Source organism: Corythoichthys intestinalis, chromosome 4 (assembly GCF_030265065.1).
Source record: "Corythoichthys intestinalis isolate RoL2023-P3 chromosome 4, ASM3026506v1, whole genome shotgun sequence".
In the NCBI taxonomy this organism is placed as follows: domain Eukaryota; kingdom Metazoa; phylum Chordata; class Actinopteri; order Syngnathiformes; family Syngnathidae; genus Corythoichthys; species Corythoichthys intestinalis.
The window spans coordinates 54,808,313-54,833,396 of record NC_080398.1 but is presented as its reverse complement, the minus strand read 5'-3'; the positions used below and the strand labels follow the sequence as shown (position 1 = coordinate 54,833,396).

General features: G+C 42.9%; 1 protein-coding gene across 6 annotated transcripts in view; it reads right to left on the bottom strand.

Moving 5' to 3' along the window:
* The window catches only part of oxr1a (oxidation resistance 1a), a 330,399-nt gene that overhangs the window by 167,027 nt on the left and 138,288 nt on the right, over nucleotides 1–25,084 (bottom strand). For all 6 annotated transcript variants that reach the window (XM_057833157.1, XM_057833156.1, XM_057833160.1 and 3 more), the window contains one exon: nucleotides 15,756–15,940. In XM_057833157.1, coding sequence (XP_057689140.1) covers nucleotides 15,756–15,940 — 185 coding nt within the window. The remainder of the gene's footprint in view (nucleotides 1–15,755; nucleotides 15,941–25,084) is intronic.

Sequence of the window (25,084 nt, the reverse complement as noted above, 5' to 3'; positions counted from 1 at the left end):
AAGACGCAAGACGGGCATAAACATTCAACATACTGTACATAAGTACTGTATTTGTTTATTATAACAATAAATTCAGAAGATGGCATTAACATTATTAACATTTATGTGTATTTTGCATTACTATTTGATATATATATATATACATATATTAAGGCTGTCAAAATTATCGCGTTAACGCGCGGTAATTAATTTTTTAAATTAATCACGTTAAAATATTTGACGCAATTAACGCACATGTCCCGCTCAGACAGTATTCTGCCTTTTGGTAAGTTTTACAGCAAGGCTTTTTGTGCTGTCTAACAGCGAACTCTTGTGGTCGCTTTGCGACATGGTTTATTGTCTTCTTCAATATGGCTGCACGACGTCTCGGGCTGATTCCTACGTTGTAATGTTTTGCTTATATGATCCTTGGACAAGATTTGTCCGTAAGTATGGTTGTTGTAAAGAATGTACATATTATGTTAGTAAGCGAAATGTTATATTTTTTGTATGAGACGCTTTTTGTTTATGTTTAGTGAACCTGTATAGCGTGCTAAGCTAACGTTGTTGCTAATGCAATGCTTGTGTACTTTTTTTTGTAGTTTTACGACGGTCTAAAGAGGACAATGGTTTGAGGCCATTTTTTTAATAAATCAGATGAAAAAGGAAGAAGTCTGATTATTAAGGCGTCGTTCACTAGCGGTCTAGCTTTGGAAAAAGTAGACGCTTCGGAGTGAGGACAGCATAGACAGATTTAAATGACAGTAGAGTGAAATGCCCACTACAGTCCTTATGTACCGTATGTTGAATGTATATATCCATCTTGTGTCTTATCTTTCCATTCCAACAATTTATTTTACAGAATATATATATATAATTTACAGAGAAATATGGCATATTTTATAGTGATGCACGATAATGCATTTTTCAACCGATACCGATAACCGATAATTGCCTCCTCATTCCACCCGATAACCGATAATGTCAAGCCGATAATTCTATTAAAAGATTTATGTAAAATTTTAAAGTATACACAAAAGAAAATATTACTGTGCAAAAATATAATTTATTGCTCTTTTTTTCAACATAAAGTATGAACAAGTCGTCAGTTCAAACATCTAAATAATGACAGATTGTCTGACATTGTGTAATGGTAAACCTTTGGCAACAATTACTTCCAGAGTAAATACCTAAGTTGCACAAAAATGCATTTAAAAGTAAGCCATTCCTAACATATATAACATTAATCCACTGCAAAACACACCTCCTTAAAACTAGTCAGTTTTAAGTGCAAATCTATTGGCAATAAGTGAAATTATCTGCCATCGCTTCAAGTGTATTTCTCTCAGATTTCTTGGAAGAAAAATAGCTAGCTGAAAATAATCTTAACAGCCTTGTTTTAAGCAATACATTATTATACTTAATCCTAAAAAAACTTGAAGGAAAGATTTTGAATAATATTTGTGGCTACAGAATATCGATTTAAGAATTTGATTACCTACTGTGACTGTAATTGAGCAGAGAAATAAGTTAAATAATTTGAAAAGTGATTGCTAATGTTATATGCTTTGTTGCACACTGTGAAAATGATTACCTCAAAAGAGCGAGATGTCATGTACCCATTCTGGAGCGCTTTGTTTACATTTGCGGCTTTCACTACATTTGCGTTACAGCAGCTAAACTGCTACATGGCAGTACTATTTGGACGGAGTTGGAGCTCGCATCCACGCGCGTGTTGTTTTGTGCCTGAGTTTTATTAAGCCGAAAATAAAGGCAGCGTTACAAAGTCATCTGACCGCTCGCCATTTCACATTGTGAATGCATTATTGACTGGCTCACTCCGTTTTCTCCATGTTTAAATTATCTTATAACCACTGTGCCGTCATGATAAGCTTGCTTACCGGACATCACTTTTTCATGAAGAATGGTGGTCGTATAAACTGCATTATTTCTTTTATCCAGGGCTTTGGTTCTCGGGTCATTAAGGTAAAAAAAAAAAAAAACTGTCTTGTCTCGGCGGCGGCGGCAGCTACATTCGTCCCGGATAATCTGGCCGGTTCGCCGCGGCGTATTTGGGTCCTGGCTCTGCTCGCACGCCGTGGGGGAACGTTCGAGAAACCGGGGTGTTCGCCGGAGGTCCAAAGGCCGGGGAACCGGTCTCGGCCCGCCCCGCCTATGGCGAGGCGGCGGCGGCCTGCCGGACTGGCCAGAGCGGCGGACTCCGTCAGAAGACGGCTACTTGCCGACTATCGGTCTCCAGTAGTGCCGGTGTTTAGCCTTAGATGCGAATTTACCACCCACCTTGGGCTGCATTCCCAAACAGCCCGACTCTGTATCGTCACAAGCCCTGTAGTTTAACTTAGTGTTTACAATAGCTTTAGCATTCCTGCTAGCAGCAGCCTCGTATTTGTTCCAAAATTCTTTGTGATGCAGTTTTAAATGGCTGCTGGGTTAGTGGTTTTGAATGAGGAGGCGTTCTTTCTGCCTCGTGGAACTTATACGGTACGTTTTGCAGATGGCGAGAGCGTCGTTTTTTTAGTAACAGCCGCCATAATATTCAACTACTTCTTGTCTTGTAACTCCGCCTCCTCAACCCCTCCTCCCTCAGGGGCTTCAGAGAGGGGAGGGGTTGAGGAGGCGGCGTGCTGAATTCTTCGGTTGCGCACATTTGGAGGCAAAATCAAGTATATAATTATCGGATTGCATTATCGGTTGAATTTTTTAATTATCTGGATTATCTGTGTGACGTCATAATTGCCATTATCGGCCGATAATTATCGGTGACCGATATTATCGTGTATCTTTAATATTTTATAGATGGTTTGAATTGCGATTAATTGCAATTAATTACGAGTAATTAATTTTTAAGCTGTAATTAACTCGATTAAAAATTTTAATCGTTTGACAGCCCTAATATATATATATATATATATATATATATATATATATATATATATATATATATATATATATATATATATATGTATATATATATATATATACAGTTGTGGTCAAAAGTTTAAATACACTTGTGAAGAACATAATGTCATGACTCTATTTAGTTTCCAGTTATATCTACAACTCTGATTTTTCTCTGATAGAGTGATTGTAACAGATACTTCTTTTTCACAAAAAACATTCATGAAGTTTGGTTCTTTTATGACTTTATTATGGGTTAACAGAAAAAGTGATCAAAACTGCTGGGTCAAAAATATACATACAGCAACACGAATTAGCAATTTCTTGTGAGTGATTATTGACTTGAACAATCATTGACTTGAACATGTCAGGAAAGTCACTTGGAGCCATTTCAAAGTAGCTGCAGGTCCCAAGAGCAACAGTGCAAACAATTGTTTGTAAGTATAAAGTGCATGGCACTGTTTTGTCACTGCCACGATCAGGAAGAAAACGCAAGCTATCACCTGCTGCTGAGAGAAAATTGGTCAGGAGGGTGAAGATTCAACCGAGAATCACCAAAAAGCAGATCTGCCAAGAATTAGAAGCTGCTGGAACACAGGTGTCAGTGTCCACAGTCAAGCGTGTTTTGCATCTCCATGGACTGAGAGGCTGCCGTGCAAGAAGGAAGACCTTGCTCCAAAAGCGGCACCTTAAGGCTCGACTGAAGTTTGCTGCTGATCACATGGACAAAGATAAGACCTTCTGGAGGAAAGTTCTGTGGTCAGGCAAAACAAAAATCGAGCTGTTTGGCCACAATGCCCAGCAATATGTTTGGAGGAGAAAAGGTGAGGCCTTTAACCCCCAGTACACCATGCCTACCGTCAAGCACAGTGGTGGTAGTATTATGCTTTGGGGCTGTTTTGCTGCCAATGGAACTGGTGCTTTACAGAGAGTAAATGGGATAATGAAGAAGGAGGATTACCTTCAAATTCTTCAAGATAACCTAACGTCATCAGATTGGGTCTTGGGCGCAGTTGGGTGTTCCAACAGGACAATGACCCCAAACACACATCAAAAGTGGTAATGGAATCAGGCTAGAATTAAGGTTTTCGAAGGGCCTTCCCAAAACCCCATTGAGAACTTGTGGACAACGCTGAAGAAACAAGTCCATTTCAGAAAGTTTAGTTTTCAAATTTAACTGAACTGCACCAATTCTGTCAAGAGGAGTGGTCAAAGATTCAACCAGAAGCTTGCCAGAAGCTTGTGGATGGCTACCAAAAGCGCCTAATTGAAGTGAAAATGGCCAAGGGACATGTTACCAAATATTAGCGCTGCTGTATGTATATTTTTGACCCAGCAGATTTGATCACTTTTTTCTGTTCACCCATAATAAAGTCATAAAAGAACCAAACTTCATGAATGTTTTTTGTGAAAAAGAAGTATCTGTTCCAATCACTCTATCAGAGAAAAATCAGAGTTGTAGAAATAACTGGAAACTCAAGAGAGCCATGACATATATATATATGTCATATATATTATATATATATATTATTAACATCTTCTGCTGCTTCTCTGAGGTTGGGTCGTGGGGCAGCAGCTTCAGACCTAGATTTCCCTTCCCAAACACAACGCAACACCCCTCCAGTGGGTTGTCGGTGAATTACAGAACAACGCTTTCCCTTGCCACAAAACTATCGAATGCTCATTGACGCCGTAGGGTCTACATCATCGCTACGCTGTCACCGCAACGCAGAAGCATAACTCAGGCTTTACATTGCTCCTTTGGGCCACACTAGAGTTACATATTACATTATTATAGACTTACATATTTCCTCTGTATTCTACATATTGACTTTATTTTTGCTAGAGAAGCCGACAGTAGCACGACGGGTTTAATCAATGAGATGTCATAGCATATACACATGACTCCGTTATACCATTTGGCAGTAAAAATGTTTTTTTTTTTCCACTAGAGGGAACTCATTCTCTTTGGAGGGGTAATGGGTGATAGTGTTCTGGTCCAAATTTGATGATTTTTGTGTTATCTTTTTGGCCTAATACGGTCATGTAATAGGCTCCGCAACTCAGCAGGGACCATTGGGCCAGGGATCGGTACCAGTCTGTGTTGCAGGGCCGCAGAGAAATAATAAATAATTGGAAAACGACCGCAATCTGGCCTGTGCCTCTTCACCAATCTGAGTAGAGATTTGCGCATGTCCATCTCTAGTGGTTGGCCACCAGTACTGGTGTGATTTGAATATTTACAGCAGCCCAGCGACAGTCAATGTAAACAGTAACGTTCGCTGCTGTTGGCTGTGTCCTGCGGGTGGCGACGTCTTTGGACAGCTTTTTACGAGGAAAAGGCCACCTGCTGAGCCAGAAGACGAGCTGACAACCAAGTCCATTCGGGATCATATGCATGTAGTTAAAAGCTAGTAAACGAGGTAAAAAAGTGAATGCACTGAGAGCATCAAACCTCATGGCGAATCGTATTGCTAAAGCCAAGAAACCTTTCACGATTGGAGAAGAACTCATTATGCCTGCGACCGAGGATATTTGCCATCAAGTTTTAGGACAGCCCGCTGTTAAAAAAATTTGATTCAACGTACGGTGAATTACACTTACCCTGCACCTAATGTTCATTTCTAGCCCTGCCATTTTATTTTATATTTACTGTAATTTTCTGCCACACATTGCCGGTTCGGGAAAAAAAGGCCCATATCACATCGGTCTGTGGTGCAAAAAAGGTTGAGGACCACTGGGCTATAGTACAGTATTATACTAAGAATTCATATAAACGAAGTTTTGCTCAGAAAAAAAAAACATTATTTGAAAAAAACAACAAAGAAAGTGACATTGTAAGCAGTCACTCACAATGTTACTCATTACTTGAGTATTCTATTCAACAAATACGTTTTTACTTGTACTTGAGTAAATTTTTGAATGACTTACTATTACCTGAATAATATTATTTAGAAGTAACGCTACTCTTACTTGGATAAAATTTTTGACTACGCTACACACCTCTGGTTTAATTTCATTTTTAAATACTGGTATTATCGTCAACAATATGACATGGCAGGGCCCTATTGCTCAAACAATGAAAATTTCAGTGGTGGTATCCCCTTGTTTAAAGTTACTATAAACATACTATAGACAATTTCACAATGTAATGAATGGCAATGAATTTATAAGTTTGAAGATAAATCTTGTTGGAGCAAACTGATAATAAAATGAGAACATTTCTAGTGACCTTTTGGTTAATCCAAATGTTTGCCTATAATCAATTCAGCACCTTTATAGATATGATCAAATATCCAAATAATTAATCTTGAACTGTAAGAATATTACATGGTATTTCTCAAACACCTACTATAGTGAACAGCTGAAAACACGAAGCTGACCAGCAGCTTGCATGGTGACATAAGAGCCTGATGACAGTCTTCCGAGAACTGCAATTTATTTTCCATATGGAGCCATGCTGTCATAATGATATGTGATGTAGAGAAAAGGCATATACAGACAGGCCATTATGCCTACTGTCACAATGACGTGGGGTCGAATACAAGAGGCGAATTGAATATTCTGCATTCTGTCTATAGAGAGAGAGAGAGTGCTGCTCAGATTTGTTTGACACTGTAAAAGAGGTAGTTAAAATAGGTTTATGATTATGTATTTGGTTTGCGGTAGTGTAAAACTACACTGCACCAGACAATTTTGTTCATGTTTGCTGTCTAAATAAAAAGTATAAAAACACCTACCTTTACAAAGTTATTACTTTATTCAAGCAGATTTTGCTTTTTAATTTTGCAAGGCAGACTTTACGCTTAAATGGGTGCTCAAAATTGTGCAGATCGTCATCATGTTATGGGTGGTCAGTGTAAATTTTATATCATTAAATATTGGCACCATTAACTATAACGCTGCCATATGAAGATAAATTTTACACAATAGTAACTTGTTAAAGGGGAAGTTCAGAATTTTTTATATCAGGCTTAATCTTTCAGTTAGAGATTTAATTCACCGGTGGAGTTGGTTTCAAAAAATTCCGTGCAGTTTGTTAGTTGCAGGGCTCCAGAGTGGCTAAGCTAGCGCTAGTCAGTGGTGCTCGCTAGCATGCCAAAAAAAAAAAAAATAAATAAATACACGCATGAGAATAGCCGATGACCCATGCAAGCGAATAGTATTGGCTATGTTTTCAGGATAGAGTTATTAAAACTTTCCAATTCATATCAATAATTATAGTACTAACAGCTGCTTTTGTACTCCAGCAGCTCTGCAGGGAACATGCTGTCTAAGCAAGCAGAGCAGAGTGACGGTACATCGTTTTTTTTCACCACTAGTTTTTTTTTTAGTGGGAACGAAAGTGACTTCCCATCCCATAAATCAATCACTCTGACTCAATGTACTGTTTACACTTTGACCACGACATGGCTTCTTTTAGATTTATCAATATTGTTTATTTATTTATTTATTTTTTTGGCAAGCTAGCAAGCACCATTGAGTCATGCCAGCTTAGCCACTCCGGAGCCCTGCAACTAACAAATAACAAACAAACTGCACAGAATTTGTTGAAACCAACTCCACTGACTAATACTCGAAAATTAAGCCTAATGTCAAAAATTCTGAACTTCCCCTTTAAGGGAATTAAATGGTAGTTGGAAAAAAACTAATTTGTAGTTTTAGTGTTAAATTTGTTGCAAAAAGAAATTGTAGCTGTAGAGATGAAAAGTTTCAGATGCTGATCCAGATAGCAGAACGACATTGAATAAACGTTGATTTTCCATTAAAAACATCAGTATGGTTGACATTGAAATTTTCGACAATAAACAATGTTGAATCAATGTTGCAAATACCTATGACACATGGCAGTGATTTTGAAACAACCCTATGTCAGGTGATGGTTGGGTTAACATTGTTTTATAGTCGATGAACTAATGTTGACAAATAGTTGATGTAAAATTGACCGGGAAATATCATTAAAAAGTCATCGAATTATGGATGAGCGGGAGTTTTGGTCGAAAACCGGGATCACAGCGACTCACCTCGAACAAACTCCACTGGAAACGCCACATTTAACGATAGCAATATTAGGTAAGCCTGCTGCGCTTTTTCAGAACCTTTCACAGCATTGGTGTCCTACGGTAGAAAGAACCTCATTTGTCATTATTACTTGTATTTGTAACCCAGTGTTAATTTACCAGATAATATATATTTTTTTAATCAATATGTTATTTCGCAATGCACCTGAATGCACCACGGCGCAATGTATGCCATCTCTTGATCTACCCGGATCTACCCACTCATTGCAAGAGAGAGAGCGGGAATGTTAGATGTTAAAAAATACTTCCAGAAACTTCCATGCAAGTTGTACAGAGAAAAAACACACGCTGATAATTTAACCCTTTAACACCGAACGTGTCGGCGGCGACGTGTTTATGCATATCATCTTTGAAGCCTTGTCACGCTGTAATTACGTGACTCACGTGCCACTGGTTGCTCTCATTTGAAAGTGCGGAAGTTGATGTCCACACCAGTTTTTATTTGAAGTCAATCGCCCAAGTAAAACGGGAGATAATGTCATTTGAGTTCTATAGTTTTATTGCACTCATAAATAAGCATTAAAACGCTGCATGGACCATGTGTTTATCTCCATATTTCCATAATTTCTTGTCCTTTTTCAAAACCGAAAGCAGCACAAAAGACTGCATATCCCAAGAGCCGTTGTGAGGTCAAGAACGACGCACCTAATGTGAACATTTTTAATAAATTGCCGAGTGAGGCGCCACCTAAGGAAAGGGAGGCATGCAGAGCGAGCACCGGCCGGTTGGATTGAACGAGCGACTTTGAAACGTGCGAAATGTAACGGAAACTAAATTTAGCGCAAGCTAATGCATTATTTCATCAACTTAAGGAAGATGATGAGCCATATTTGTCGTTGTTTTCCTCGGATGAGTCGGCGTCTCGGCGAGTAGATGTGACAGCGCGCAAACGTCGGAAGAGTAGGCTGTGCGGAGTGTGTGACGTAGCTCCTAGTGCTGTTCAAGAGGAAACTTTATTGAGTTGTTTGCCTGAAAAAATTGAACTGGACTACTTGTCTTTTTTTTTTTTTAATACTTTTTTTCAAGGTTATATTTCTTTTTTTTTCTTTCTTCATTATCAATCTTTTCAATTTGTATATAGATGTGTGTGTTCAAGAAGCTTGATTGCATGTATATACTTTTGATAAGGTGATGGGTACAATACCTAACCTCACAAAGAAATATCCTCTAAACCCTTTTAGTGTTAGATGATGTATATATATATATATATATATATATATATATATATATATATATATATATTTTTTTTTTTTTAATTTCTCACTATTTTGCACTGTATATGATGCACTGATAAAACTTTGGATCAGGTGTATACTAATGTAGCAGATGCATACAGAACTCAGGTTTACCACCACCTGGGTCTGTCAGACCACCTCTCTCTCCTGCTGCACCCATGGTATACACCCAAAATCAGGAGTGCCGAGACCACTGTCAGTACAGTTAGAATCTGGCCCGAGGAAGCTATTCCTATGCTACAGGACTGTTTCCACCACACAGACTGGAACGTATTCAGAGAGCCAGGCACTGTCACTCGAGAGACTTTGGACAACTACACCTCCACTGTCCTGGAATATATTTGCTTTTGTGTGGACAATGTAACATCATGGAGACAACACCGCGTGTTTCCTAACACACCACCTTGGATGACACACAGAGTTCAACAGCTCATCGGAGCTAGGAATAGCGCTTTTAGGTCTGGAGATCAGGAGGCGTACAGCAGAGCCAGGGCTGCCCTCAGGAAAGGGATCAACATCACCAAGCAGCACCACAGGAGGCACATCGAAGCCAGGTTTGCTGACTCAGCAAATCCCAGGCAGGTCTGGGAGGGCATCCGAACCATTACGGGCTATAAAAAGAAGACATCACCTCTCCCAGCCAGTCCCACCTTGGCTGAGGACTTAAATGCTTTTTATGCCCGCTTCGATAAGCAAAACAACGACCAGGTTCAGCCCCCCCCCCCCCCCCCTCCTGCGCCAGTCCTGACTGAGCACGAAGTGAGGCATGCTCTGCACCGCATTAACTCAAGGAAGGCTCCCGGACCAGATGCAGTGCCTGGCCAGGTGCTCAAAGAGTGTGCTGCAGAGCTTACTGACGTCTTCACCTGCATCTACAACACCTCACTGTCAACTTCCTGGGTCCCAGCCCGCTTCAAAGCAGCCACAATTGTCCCGCTCCCCAAGCAGTCCCAGGTCACAGGCCTGAACGATTACAGGCCAGTGGCTCTCACCCCCAACCCCGCAAAATGCATGGAAAGACTGGTCATCAGCCACATCAAGGCCGCCATACCACCATCACATGATCCATACCAGTTTGCTTACAGGGAAAATCGCTCAACAGAGGACGCCATCGCTACAGTGCTCCATGCACTACTGGAGCATCTGGAGCTTAAAAACACCTACGCACGCCTCCTGTTTGTGGACTACAGCTCGGCCTTCAACACCATCCGACCATACAGCCTACGCCCCAAACTCCAACAGCTGGGACTTAACACCGCCCTTTGCAACTGGATTGTGGACTTCCTCACGAACCGCACACAGAGTGTCAGAGTGGGTAATAACATCTCCTCCACCCTTGCCATCAACACCGGTGCCCCCCAGGGTTGTGTGCTAAGCCCTCTGCTCTACACTCTGTTGACCCATGACTGCTCTGCCTCCTCCCCCTCCAACCTCATCGTCAAGTTCGCGGACGACACCACTGTTCTTGGACTTATTTCCAACAACGATGAGACGGATTACAGGGAAGAGGTGCAACATCTGGCGTCATGGTGCAGGAAGAACAACCTGGTTCTAAATATTAAAAAGACCAAAGAAATCATTGTGGACTTCCGTAAATGCAAGCCCAAACACCATAGCCCTCTCACCATTGGCTCAGAGGTGGTGGAGAGGGTCAGCAGTTTTAAGTTCCTGGGGGTGACCATGGCAGAGGACCTATCCTGGAACAATCACATTGCCTCAGTAGTTGGTAAGGCCCAACAGCGCCTCTTCTACTTGAGGAAGCTGAGGAACTACAACATCCCCAGACCGCTGCTGGTGAACTTTATACAACTGTGCCATCAGCAGCGTTCTGAACTATGCATTTCTAGCTTGGTACGCAGGCGCCACCAAAGCAGACCAACAGGCACTCCAACGGGTGGTCAAAACAGCAGCGAAAATCACGGGACCCCCCTCCCAGAGATAAGTAACACATACAACACACGCTGTCTAAACAGAGTGCAGAACATCCTGCGGGATAAACACCACCCTGCCCATCGCCTGTTCTTCCTTCTACCCTCAGGTAGAAGGTACAGATCAATGAGCAGCCGTACTAAAAGATTTGCAAACAGTCTGTACCCTCAGGCGATAAGACTGCTGAATTCACAAGTACACTGAAATTGCTGCTATGGTTATACTGTCATTAATACGCACTTGACACTGCGGGGTGCGGGGGGGGGGGGCATGAATGGTTATGTAAATTTATCAATATTTATTATTATTTATGGTGGGATTGTGGGGGCACTGGGGACACTTTACCTTTATATTGCTCTGCACCAAGCACTTTAATGGAAACTAACCCATAGTATTATTGTTGGAACTCCAATCTGAATTTCGTTGTTATCTTGACAATGACAAATAAACTCTGAATCTGAATCTATATAACCAGTTTTGACCATAGTATGTGTAAAGGCCAAAAACGCCTCTGACCATACCTGCTGTTTGCTTTGAATTGTCAAACATAAAACTATTCAGTCTTATTTTTTTTCTATTGAATGTTTATGATAACAAGTTGAATAAATATTATCAAGCTTCAAAACGGTTGGTCGAGCATGTTTGGTTGCCAATGGGACATCAACATGACCAATTTTGAAAAAAGATTTTGGGACTTTTTTGTCTTTTTGGGTCCAAAATGTTGATTATAATTGGTCAGTGAAGAAAACAACAGTTTGGACATGAAGTTCAAGGTGTCCTGAAAAAAGGGACCCAACTTGGCAATTGTGAACAATTTTTTCTTTGAAATATAAAGGCAACATCAAAGGCATGCAAATTTGGCCAAAATAGGCTTTGGTGTTAAAGGGTTAAAGTCAGTCATTCACATTTTATTTTCAGCTAGAAGGTGTTGAAGACGATTCTAGTGCGTATTTAGCGAAGGAGAGGAAAGTTTGTTGAACCAAACCAATCCTGGTGAGTTTATGTGCTATGTGCTTATGTGCTAATTTGGGCTAGTTGTTGATGTTCGCTAGAAACAATGTTGATAAATAAATCCACACGTAGAATTATAAAACTGACTAAGAAAATACTGTTATGGACAAAGATTTGTGATAAGAGTTCTGTTGCTATGCAGTTATGTTAAAGAGTGGTGAAAAAGGAAAAAAGTGTTTTAACAAACTTTTCAATGCGTTTTTGAGCATTAGCACATGAGCTGTGCTTGTAATAGGAATAATGGTGTTGACTATATTAGAGTCCAATAAATATACATTATTTTATTTAGCTAGCCCGTTACTGGTCTGTATATTGCATTGTTTTGCACTTTGAGTAACAACCCTGCAAGTTTCCTGCAGGCTGTTTTTTGGGGGGATTGATTCACTCGAGGATTTGTTGCTACCTGTGGTGCGGCCTGGACTGAACCCTACCAACGAGACGAAACCTAAGGCGTTGGAAAAAAAATACAGAGATGAACACTAATGTTCCACGATTACCTACGTTCCTTGTGAATGCCGTTTTGTTTGTATTCTTCAGATGTACTGAAGAGGCAGATTGGAATGGACATGTCAAAATATGCATTCGATGCTATTGTGCAGAAGTGACTACGTTATACCACAGACCACGTTGGTGGCAAGGTTTTGCAGCGAAGGTCGTCAGACTGAAGAGGAGGCTTAAGTTTAAAATATTTTTTACTGAGCGTTGTTAAAAATAATTTGAAATCTAACACATTTTAATTTTTATTATTTATTCAGTATAATATTTTACTAGTCAGCCTAGCTGTTTCTTCTGTCTGTAAATAAAGCAGAACCTCTAAATAAAGACATAAGTTGAAAGCAATGATGGCATCATGGTTGAAAATGAAGGAAAAAATAACATTGATTCAGCGTTGTTCCAATATTATTAATAATTGAAATGATGTTTAGGTTTTGTCAGGATTTCAACGTTGAAACAACATTAATCGAGGGTGCAAAAGTGATGACAAGTTAACGTCGGGTGTCAACGTTGATTCAACAATATAAGATCGACAGCAGAATGTTGATCCAACATCTTTTCAACATCTGTCTGCTATCTGTGGAGTAACCTGTAGTTGCAGATAATGTGTAGCTGTAGATGAAACAATTTCTTCTTGTGGACAAATTGAATTGCCAGCCATTATATAAAATGTTACTGGTAGCTGTACAAAATTGTAGAAAAACTTGTAGTCTTAGTATTTGGCCAATTAGAGTCTCAAGGGACTCATATTTTTTTCTACAAACATATGCAAACACAAGTGGAACAAATATCTCAGATGTCCAAAATTGTGCAAAAGTGATTCATTCTCTTCGGGTTGGGGCAGCCACTGAGCGCTACACAGGCACATGAACAAATAGAAGAACTTGTTTGACTTCTCAAACCTCAACCGTCATTGGTTTAATTTAGATGCTGGGTACGGCCCCACTTTACTGTTAACCCTGTGGAGGCTGTCAACACCTGCACTCTCACTTGGAAATCTGAATGGAACAGGTGATAACAGCAGAAATTTTAAATAAATGGCTAATGAAATTGAAATTATGATTTCAGACTCTCGCTTGAGGCAACACCTGCCTTTATAGATAATCCTGTGTAACTAGACAACTATTAAGTGATATATCTGTCCATCCCTAAGGGCAGTAATAGGAAATGCAATGATTTCAGACTGTCCCTGAGGGCAACTACTGATAAAAGGACAAAATTAGATCTCTCCAGGCAAAACTCAGAAATAGCAATAACATGAAACTAAATGAGAAACGTAACCCTCTATGAGCCACACACCGAGAAAATACTCATTTGATTGAACTTTTTTCTTTTTCAGGAGTTTTAAATATATCAATATTTTGCCTTAAAGTGCCTATGACAGCAAAAAGCATGCTAATTACATATTCCAGGTGATATTTTATGCTCCTAAAAGAAATCTACCACTTGGATGTGTGTGGAAGTAATCGATTAATACATTAAATTTTTTTAATCCCGCGACATGAAAATGAATAACTTCTTGTATTGAGGAAAAATGCGAATGTGACGTCACTCGGGTCAGCATATTACAATACAGCATTGCTTTGTAGCATGCAGATGGACTGCGGATTCATCAGATTTTGTGGATTAATTCGTTTATTTTTCGCATCACGCCAGCCAAATGTGCTACAGGGTTTTATTGCTGCACCAGGGAGAGGCTTGTGATCCTTTTTGGGTTTCAAAAAGTTTCTTTTCACTGCGGATAATGGCCAAAAGAAGTCCGACAACTGTGGGACCATTGGAGCAACAAGGAAGTGAGTGAGCTTCGTGTTTTATATTATGTCAAATACTGGGGTCAGGGCACACGTAAGGAGTTGGCTTTTTGTGGCTGACAATGCTCCTTGTCCACTGAGAAGGCCACTCGGCCGATGACCAGCGTCTTGTAACCCCCCCCCCCCCCCCCCCGCCTCCCGGTCCTCTTCACGTGACCGCTGGGAGAGCGCTACACTCGGCTTATGCTTGTGCGGTTCACCATATCTTCCAGACTTTCGGCCCCCTCTCCCCTCTTTGTGTGCCCAGCAATAGACCACAATGCTCGGGTTGGGCTCAGGCAGCTACGCGCTCCTCCAACGTCTGCCGGTTTGTCCGTCGGTCATTCTGGAGCTGCTTCCCCGGCAACGTGTACTCCTGCCCGCAGCAGCAGAACGATGAGCTGTAACTTGCTTGCCGTGGAGGTGTTGCCGATTGGTGAAGACAATCGACAACCCCGCCGCCATGTGACATGATCTGGGGAGTTTTGTTTGATTTTTCGCTTCGAAAGGCGAGAATAAATTGCAAACGCCGCTTCTTTCGGGTTAGGATGTTGGCTAGCTGTCACGCTTCATGGGTTTGTTTACGCTCTACGAAGCCGGGGCAGGGAAATGACAAAAGCGGAACTAACTCCGGTGGCATAAACTATAGTTCGGGAGGTGCAAGTAGTCGACAGTTTTGACCATTATAGAGTAATTTTGCCACGTCGTACTGAATAAATGCATTTTTAATATTTCATATTCCATTTGGCACAAACTGTTATTTGTCATGACCATACCATTTATTTAGCAATTGGGGAAAAATACTTAGATAAAAAGAATATCCTGTAAAAATATTGGAGTAGAGATATTGAAACAATGACATTTTTCTGCACTCTTCATCGCATTTTCCTCATTCTGAATAATTCCCCCTCAATGGGCTGAATTCTAAATCAGATGAAATCGTGACCCTGCCGATATCATCCTCCAGCTGGGGACGCTAAAGCACTATAATGACAAGCGGGGCTAAACGGCAGATTAAAAAACTAATTTCATGTCATCTGCGCTTTGCCAAATTGTTGTATATAGTTGAATCGTCTCAAAATAACATTCTAATTCACATAACAATGCTATTTAAAATTTTTTTTATGCTGTCATAGGCACTTTAAGTGAGAGTTTTTAATCATAATTTCACTCAAGTGTATAGTAGTCATGTATTTACTATATTTCCATAAAGAAACATACCATACAGTGACACATATGGAGTTCCAAGGTAACAGAGCCTCAACGACAACAGCATTTTCAGTCAATACAGAAGCAGAGGGAAAAAAATCACCTACCAATAGTATAGCCTCTCTTCAGTTCGCCACAACGTGGACTGCGGCGCTGGGAGTTCGTGGTGTTGTTTTCCTGCACCGCAAGGGCGGTGACCATTTTGGCAGCTTTGTTAAGGGGCGAAGCTGGCATCAGAGTCGGGGAGAAACCTTGGCTGGCGATATCCACCGACTGAGACTTATTTTTCAACCTGAATTGAAAATCAAACCACAAACAAATAATGATGTTAAGAATGGCATCTTGTCATTTGAGGGTGTACAGTAGCATGAGAGGGTTAGGGCACACTTTGAGTATATAGACCTTTGCATGCCACTGCTGGAAACACAGAGTGACTCTCGAAATTGTCTTTGAATGACCTTCACTGCTGGAGGGGCATTTTTGCATTAGTTGACTTGAATGGATTGTAATAGAAATTAGATCATGCATGCTATTTTGTTCCTGTGTCATGTTAATCTGCAGTAAGAATCAATAGGTTAATCGTGCCTTTGTTAAGGTGGAATTTATTAGCCACACTGCTTGCACAACACAGCAGGATACCACAAAGACAAGTTTTAGTGTCTATAACAAGCACTGAATAGCAACATGGCCATAAATTATTAGCAATTAATTCATTTTTTTGGCTAAGCATTACTCTGAAAATAAAATGAATAAAATTACTGTGTACTGAATTGTACTGATCTATGCCTATGAAATCTATACAGCAAATGTGATGTAATGATTATTATCATTATCATTCGGGCATTTAGAAGCTGCCGCCCCCCCTCTACTTTTAGTAACTGTTAGGGTAATTTAGGAATGTATAGTTGATAAATGTATTCATTTTGAACTGAGAAAACCCCCCCAAAAACATTACTAATGTGTAAACAAAATTGTTTTAAATTCCAAAACAGTGTTGCTTTTGGCATCCCTTTTAATTTTTTGTCCTAGTTTTAGTCTTTTGGACAAAAATGCTTATTAGTTTTAGTCATATTTAGTATTTTCAAAATGTGTTTGTCTTCGTCTCGTTTTAGTCGACGAAATGTCGTACAAATTTCGTGTAGTTTTAATTGACAGTTACTCAAAATGTTTTCGTCAAAAAAAAAAAAAATAAATAAAAAAAATTTTAAAAAAAAGGTTTTTCAACCATTTTTAATGAACATAGACTAGCACATATCGTACCGTCTACAAGAACAACGGCAACTTCGTAATGATAATACACACTCAGCAGAAAACATTATTTTCTATTAAACTAACCTAGAAGCCACAAATTGTACATGAAAAAAAGTCAGAGTGTTTAAGAGGATGCTCGCCACACTAAAGTTGATACTAATGCTAACGCGAATGGTATGCTAATGCGAAGAGTTACATTTAGTGTGTGATGATCACCCAGCACAGACCTTTTAAGGCTAAAGCAATATTGTATATTCTCTCTTGCCAAGATAAGAGAACAAATCATACCATGTGTTTCCAAATAAGCAGTCAAGCTTGAAACACACCCTAAACTCCAGTGAGGAGAGTGACACATCAGTGACACGACCCAAAGACAGTTACGATGCAAGCTGACGTACTCCACATACAATATGAAAAGGTCACGCACTCTGAACAAACGACAGAAACTATATTGCATTTTCGTGACATTGTCGTCTCGCCAGATGGAAACTGGCCTTCCTCTTGCTATGCTCTAGTTTCCCAAGCCACATTTTTAGCTCGTTATCGTCATGAAAAAAATTGTCTGTCAACGAAATATTTTCATTACCATCATTGTTGACGAAAACAACACTGCTTCAAAATTGAAATATTTTTCTTCTTAATCATTTCACTTCTCAATCAGGGGAAATAAGAGTATTTACTGTATGTGTGTAATATTTTACACATTATGGATAAATATTATTAAAGTTTAGCATATTAGCACACAAACATTTACCAGTGGAAAGTAAATACCGTAATTTTCGGACTATAAGCCGCTACATTTTTTCTTCATTTTGAATCCTGCGGCTTCTAGCCCAGTGCGGCTTATTTGTTGATTTGTTTGTGTTAATAGGTAACACTTTGTTTGACAGCCACGTCATAAGACTGTCATAAATATGACATGACACTATCATGGAGATTATTGAATGCTTATGACAGATGCCATTAAGTGTCAACTGGCAAATTACGTCACTAACTCCATTTATGTCCAGCTCGGATCTTACATCATCCATTCAAAAGTGAGTTAATTTGCCGGATAACACTAAATGACATCTGTTATAACCATTAATTAATGCTCATGACAGTGTCATGACAAAATTATGATTGTTTAATGACAGTCTTGTGGCGCCACTGTCAAATAAAGTGTTACCAAATACCATAACTAGCAATTAATGAAACAAATGGAACAATAACTGAAGAAATAATTAGGACATAACATGACTTTGGATTGTTATTTACATCTGTAGCACTGCAGTGCATGCTAGGAAGCATGTTTGACGACAACAGTGTTGACAGCAGGTGGCTGTAGAGGTTGACTGTCTCCTCCAAGGGACAAGTGATGGCCAAATAAAGCTTCTTGAACAATGAAGCTTTGCAGACAATTGGTTCAAAGCTTTATGGTGGTTCATTTGGTCTTATGATAGTCGTATGATGCTGCTGTCAAATAAAGTGTTACCGGTTAATATCTTTTGTTGTAATTATTCCATAATACAGGGAGGACAGTTGCGGCTTATTGTCCGGTGCGGCTTATTTTTGAACAAATGCTGTTTTTCTGTCAAATTTGGTGGGTGGCGGTTTATAGTCAGGTGCGCCTTATAATCAAAAAATTACGGTAACCGATGCTGGGCACTTATAGAACACATTTTGGCTATATCGATTGAGCTCATTAAGATAATAATTAAATCTCTCTGGTGTTTACTATCAATTATTATAGTAATATTTAAATATCTAATTTGGTATTAACCAGATTAAATTTACACTGTTGATTACTGTATTGTGACGACAGGGCATTACAAAAATAACTTTTCAGAGCTTTGCTGCTAGAGTCCAGAAGTGAGCAACAGGAGGCATGCCCCTAAACATATTTACTCACAGTACATGCAACGAAACTAGGGGTATGCCATCCAAAAACCTCACGATTACACTGGATTGGAGTGTGTGTTTTTTGGAATTGAAACTCAAATGACCTAGTCTCTCGTGGAACCAAATTGGGCATACAGAGGTTGTTACCTACACAGAAAACACCTACATTCCTGACCATTATATGTACGAATATTAAGTTTGTACTACACAACCTGGATGTGGTATTGTGCTCATGACTGTTTTGACAAAGTTGTGTGTTTGTTCGTATGGAACATAATGAGAATGAGTGAAAAGTAGAGACCTGCAGCTGTTGTTTTTGCCTGTGAAGGATACCTAAAAGAGAGGAATCGTGTCGAGCTGTGTGAAGTCTATCTCCACTCCCTTAGGAGTTGGTACTAATTACTGTCTCATAAGTAGAGCGGAAGCCCTTCTTCTCCTTTTTAACTCTGTAGTTTGTCTTCTCTGTTCATTGAGCTACAAGGCCAACTGGTATCAAAACAGTGTTTGTGCACGCGTGTTCATGCGCGTGTGTGTGCTTGTGAGCCTTAAGAGATTAAATTAGAAGGCGTAGAAAGAATTAACATGGTGACTCGTCACTCAGATAAATGAAAACAGAGGGAAAATGTATGTGTGTGCGCGAATGTCTTGCGTGTGGGATGGTCATGTCCTCAGTTCATCTATCCATATTTAACTGAGCACAAACTTGCAGAAGTTCTTCTTCATGCATGATACTGTATCTTCTAAGTAAGAGTACTTTTTAATTTACAGTACAAATGAAAGGAATCAAGCTCACATGGACATTCCATCGGTTTTGGCCACGAGGGTACGTGTGTGGTATAATGATCCTCCTTTCAGAGAACATAAAAACAGCTTTGCATGCCTCTACTAGTCTGCTCCTGAATATACAAACAACTATCACATTGATATTCACATGTGATGTATATAGAAAGGTTTCGAAGGTATCAATCTAATTAAAAAGCATGTTTTGGGAATGTGGGAGAAGATTGGAATACACTGAAAAAACCTACAACCTCAGAACTGTTAGGCATATGTGCTAACAAACACACAGCCCTATTTCCTGAGTATGCACATTGTAAGTAAAGCATTGTAAATGTAATCCTTGCATTTTATTTGTGAAGTTTTAGCTATGTTTGTTTGTTTACATTTTGTCAAACAGATAAAAAGGGATCTACAATTTTGTCTATTCCTCGCCAGCATTTTAGCGTACAGCCTTTACCCCAACAATTTCACTTAAAACAAGAAAATGCCATTTCCAGAGAAATTTCTATGGTGGCTTTGCTTTTCCAGTTAAATCCCTTGGGGTCACGTCCTGCTAATTTCATTTCACTTCCTGTTGATTTCAAGTAACTTCTTGTCGATTTGGAGGCGTTCCGAGGGTGATTTCCCGTTGATATTTTGACGTACAGTACATGGCCGTCAATGGGATCGACTTACATATGCATCAATGGAAACCAAGTACATTGGCTTCAATAAAATCGACACATATGGCAGTCAATGGCATGAACGTTCATGGCTGTCAATAGCAAAGATGTACAGAGCAGTCAATAGCATGGACGTACATTGGTGTCAATGGCATGGACGTACTGTACATGGCTGTCAATGGAATCCAAGTGCATTTGCATCAATAGAATCAACATACATGGCTGTCATTGGCAAGGACGAAAATGGCTGTGTTAGGGCTCCTTGATTGCAGGCTGGAGACCAGACGGGCGAAGACGCCGACAGCTGCAAGCCATCGAAATCAGCCGCCTTTATAAGCCAGCTCGTCGTTGCCGCTCGTCGCCAGACCAAACTTTCAGTAATCCCGTCAGTGAAGTCCAGCATTCAGGTATTTACCACATTAATTCTTACCCGGCTAATCAGACCTCTTGTTCCGTCCCAGGATTCCCCGTGCCTGCTCCCAGTATTGTACGACGCCTGATTGATCTCCTTTCGACACCTGCCAGCTACACGCCAAGTGCACGTGCGGTGCTGCGACGTGCGTTCAAATAAACTTTTGAAAATCACCACAGCCACCCTTGTCTGCTTTGGGGTCCACTTCCCAGCGCTCCCTAACAGCTTGGTCTGGCCACATGGACTCCGCGGACATGGATCCGAGTTATGCTTCCTCGTCACCCCCCGCCGTTGACCGACACGCTCAAGCCCTCGAATATCTTTACCAAAAGGTAGGAGAAATTTCTGTGGCACTTCAGTCTCTCCAGGCGCAATTCACGCCGCTTCCCCCGCATTCGACGTCACCACCACGCCGAGACTTCGTCTCCCCACCGCCAACGCAACGGGAGCCGCACGTGCCACCCCCTGCTCCCTACGATGGCGACTTGGGCTCTTGTCGTGCCTTTTTAGTGCAGTGCGGTCTCGTGTTCGACCAACAGCCACATACATACGGCGGCGAGCGGGCCAAGATCGCTTACCTGATCGCGAGTCTTCGCGGCCCAGCTCTAGCCTGGGCCACAGCGGAGTGGGAGAAGGGCTCGGCGGCGTGCGCCTCATATGACTGCTTCACAGCCGAGATGCGCAAAGTTTTCGACCACCCGGTCCGTGGTAAGGAAGCCGCCAAACGTCTAATGTCCATCCGTCAGGGAGGGCGCAGCGTCGCAGAGTTCTCCGTGGAGTTCCGCACGCTTGCAGCTGAGAGCCAATTCAACGACGCCGCGCTTCAAGAGGTCTTCACCGGCGCACTCAGCGAATCGCTCAAGGACGAGTTGGCTTCCAGGGACGAGCCAGGGAATCTCGATCAGCTCATCGATCGTTCGATTCGAATCGACAATCGACTTCGCGAAAGACGACGTCAACGCCGCGAGCCGCCGCCTTTCAAGTTTCACTGTCCCGCTGCCCAGAGTATGGCCCCGACTTCCGGGTATTCCCCACACACCGTCGCCTCTACACTGCCCTCTGCTGAGAGCCCCGAGCCCATGCAGCTAGGGAGAGCCAGGCTCACTGAGGAGGAACGCACACGTAGGCTCGCTGCCCAGCTATGCATCTACTGTGGCCAAGCGGGGCATTTCCTCCGCCATTGTCCGGTGCGCCCGGGAAACGGGCAGGCTCACCAGTAGGTGAGGAAATACTGGTGAGTCATGCGTTTAACAATTCCTCAGCTCGGCTCCAGCTCCCCGCCACACTTACTTGGAAAGACCAGTCCTGCAGTGTGAAGGCTTTTGTTGATTCTGGTGCTGATGAAAGTTTTATTGATCGCAGGTTGGTGAAACAGCTGGGCGTCGGAACGCGCTCGTTACCTGTCCCGTTAAAGACCATCGCACTCAATGGGCAGGTGCTGTTTAGTGTGGGGGAACAAACCGACCCTGTCCACCTTCTTCTATCGGGTAACCACCAAGAGGTACTCAGTCTATTAGTAATCGATTGCCCTCACACGCCGCTGGTTCTTGGCCTACCCTGGCTCAAGACTCACAGCCCAGCGGTGGATTGGACCCACCCCAAGCTCACTGCATGGAGCGCCTTTTGCCATAAAAATTGTTTAAAATCTGCCCTAGTTCCAGCCTATCCTGTCCAGAACCCAGACCAGCTAGACCTCTCATCAGTCCCTGAGTGCTACCATGACCTGAGCCTAGTCTTCAGTAAAGACCGAGCAGTGGCCCTGCCCCCCCACCGCCCTTATGACTGTGCCATAGACCTACTTCCTGGCACCGCCCTGCCAAAGGAGCGCATTTATAAGATCTCGGAAGCTGAGAGGGAGGTGCTGCAGTCCTATATCACAGAGTCCTTGGCCACAGGTATAATTCGTCCGTCCTCATCCCCGGTCGGCGCCGGCCTCTTCTTTGTGGGGAAGAAGGATGGCACATTGAGGCCCATCATTGATTTCCGTGGCCTCAACAAAATCACCATTAAGAACACGTACCCACTCCCCCTGATGGACTCGGCGTTCACACCCCTCCATGGCGCGCGTATCTTTACCAGGCTCGACCTACGCAGCGCTTATCATCTGGTCCGTGTCAGAGAGGGAGATGAGTGGAAGACCGCGTTTAACACTCCCCTGGGCCATTTTGAGTACCTCGTCATGCCTTTTGGACTCACTAATGCCCCCGCGGTTTTCCAGAACCTGGTCAATGACGTGCTGAGAGACATGATCAACAGGTTTGTTTTTGTTTATCTTGATGACATCCTGATTTTCTCTCCTAACCTCACAGAGCACGAGCAGCACGTACGCCAGGTGCTCCAAAGACTCCTGGAAAACCGTCTGTTTGTGAAGGCAGAAAAGTGCGAGTTCCACGTCCCAGAGACCAAATTCCTGGGCTACGTCATTGCCAAGGGCGAACTCCGCATGGACCCTGGTAAGCTAACCGCAGTGGTAGAGTGGCCACGGCCCACCGATCGGAAACAACTCCAACGTTTCCTCGGGTTCGCAAACTTTTATCGGCGGTTCATCAGGAATTACAGCAGGGTCGCAGCACCGCTAACAGCCCTCACATCGACCGCTTCACCATTTCGCTGGTCTGACTCTGCTGACGCTGCCTTCAGGGACCTTAAGCGACGCTTTACTTCAGCCCCCGTGCTGGCACATCCTGACCTTGCCTTACAGTTCATTGTGGAGGTGGATGCCTCTGAAGTGGGCGTGGGAGCAGTCTTGTCCCAACGACAGACTGGCGATGGCAAGGTGCACCCCTGTGCATTTTTCTCCCGCAGACTAACCCCCGCCGAGCAAAACTATAGCATTGGGGACCGCGAGTTGCTGGCTGTTAAACTTGCCCTGGAGGAGTGGCGACACCTGCTGGAGGGAGCTCGCCAGCCTTTCATCGTTTTGACTGATCACAAAAACCTGGAGTACCTCAAGGCCGCCCGGAGGCTCAATCCTCGCCAGGCCAGGTGGGCCATGTTTTTTGAACGTTTTAATTTCTCTCTCTCCTATATCCCAGGGGCACGTAATATCAAGCCAGATGCCCTATCCCGCCAGTTCCTGCCTAGTGAGACCAGGGTGGACCCAGCCCCCATTCTCCCTTCCACCTGTTTTCTTGCTGCAGTGGAATGGGAGGTGGAGTCCAAGGTTAAAGAAGCCCTTGGGGAGCACCCGGACCCCCGGCAGGGGTCTCAGGCTAATTTGTTTGTTCCCGCATCAGTCCGGCAACAGGTGCTGGAGTGGGCCCACTCGTCTCGCCTGTTCTGCCACCCGGGTATCCGCAGGACCCTCGCTGTGTTGCGCCAACGGTTCTGGTGGGCCACAATGCCCGAGGACACACGGGCTTTTGTCACTGCTTGCCACGTTTGTGCCCGCAACAAGACCTCGACCAAGCCCAGCTCTGGCCTGCTTCGCCCTCTTCCCATCCCTAGCCGCCCGTGGTCCCATATCGCCCTGGACTTTGTCTCCGGTCTCCCCCCTTCCCGAGGTAACACCGTAATACTCACTGTGGTTGATAGATTTTCCAAGGGGGCCCATTTCATCCCGCTTCGCAAACTCCCATCGGCGAAGGAGACCGGAGAGCTGCTGGTCCAGCATGTCTTCCGCCTACATGGCATCCCGTCTGATATTGTGTCTGATAGGGGTCCCCAATTCACCTCGCAGGTATGGAAGGCTTTCTGCTCAGCTCTGGATGTTGGTGTGAGTCTCTCCTCAGGTTACCATCCTCAAACCAACGGCCAGTGTGAACGCACAAACCAACAGCTGGAAGCAGCACTTCGCTGTGTCGCACAGTCCTGTCCCAATTCCTGGAGCGACCACCTCTCCTGGGTCGAATATGCCCATAATACCCTGCCGAACGCCTCCTCAGGCATGTCCCCCTTCCTGTGCTCACTGGGCTACCAGCCCCCCTTGTTCCCATCCCAAGAGCAGGACATAGCGGTTCCCTCGGTGCAAAGGCACATCAACCGGTGCACCAAGGTTTGGAGGAGAGCACGCGCTGCGCTAATCCGCTCGTCCGAAAGTTCCCAGGCCCAGTCCAACCGTCACCGTACACCAGCCCCTGTCTACTCTGTGGGGCAGAAGGTATGGCTCTCCTCAAAACACTTGCCACTAAGAGTTAATTCCAGGAAACTGGCCCCACGTTTTGTCGGCCCCTTTGAAGTAGAGAAGATAGTGAATCCCTGCTCAGTCCGCCTCAAGCTCCCCAGGTCTCTGCGTGTCCATCCCACCTTCCATGTTTCCCAGGTAAAGCCGGTTTCGTCATGCCCGTTGTCCCCTCCGGTGCAGACTCCCCCTCCTCCATTGTTAATTGACGGGCACCCAGCCTTCAAAGTGAGACGTCTCTTGGACGTCCGTCGTCGTGGCCGTGGGGTACAGTACCTCGTCGACTGGGAGGGCTATGGGCCTGAGGAACGAAGTTGGATCCCAGCCAGG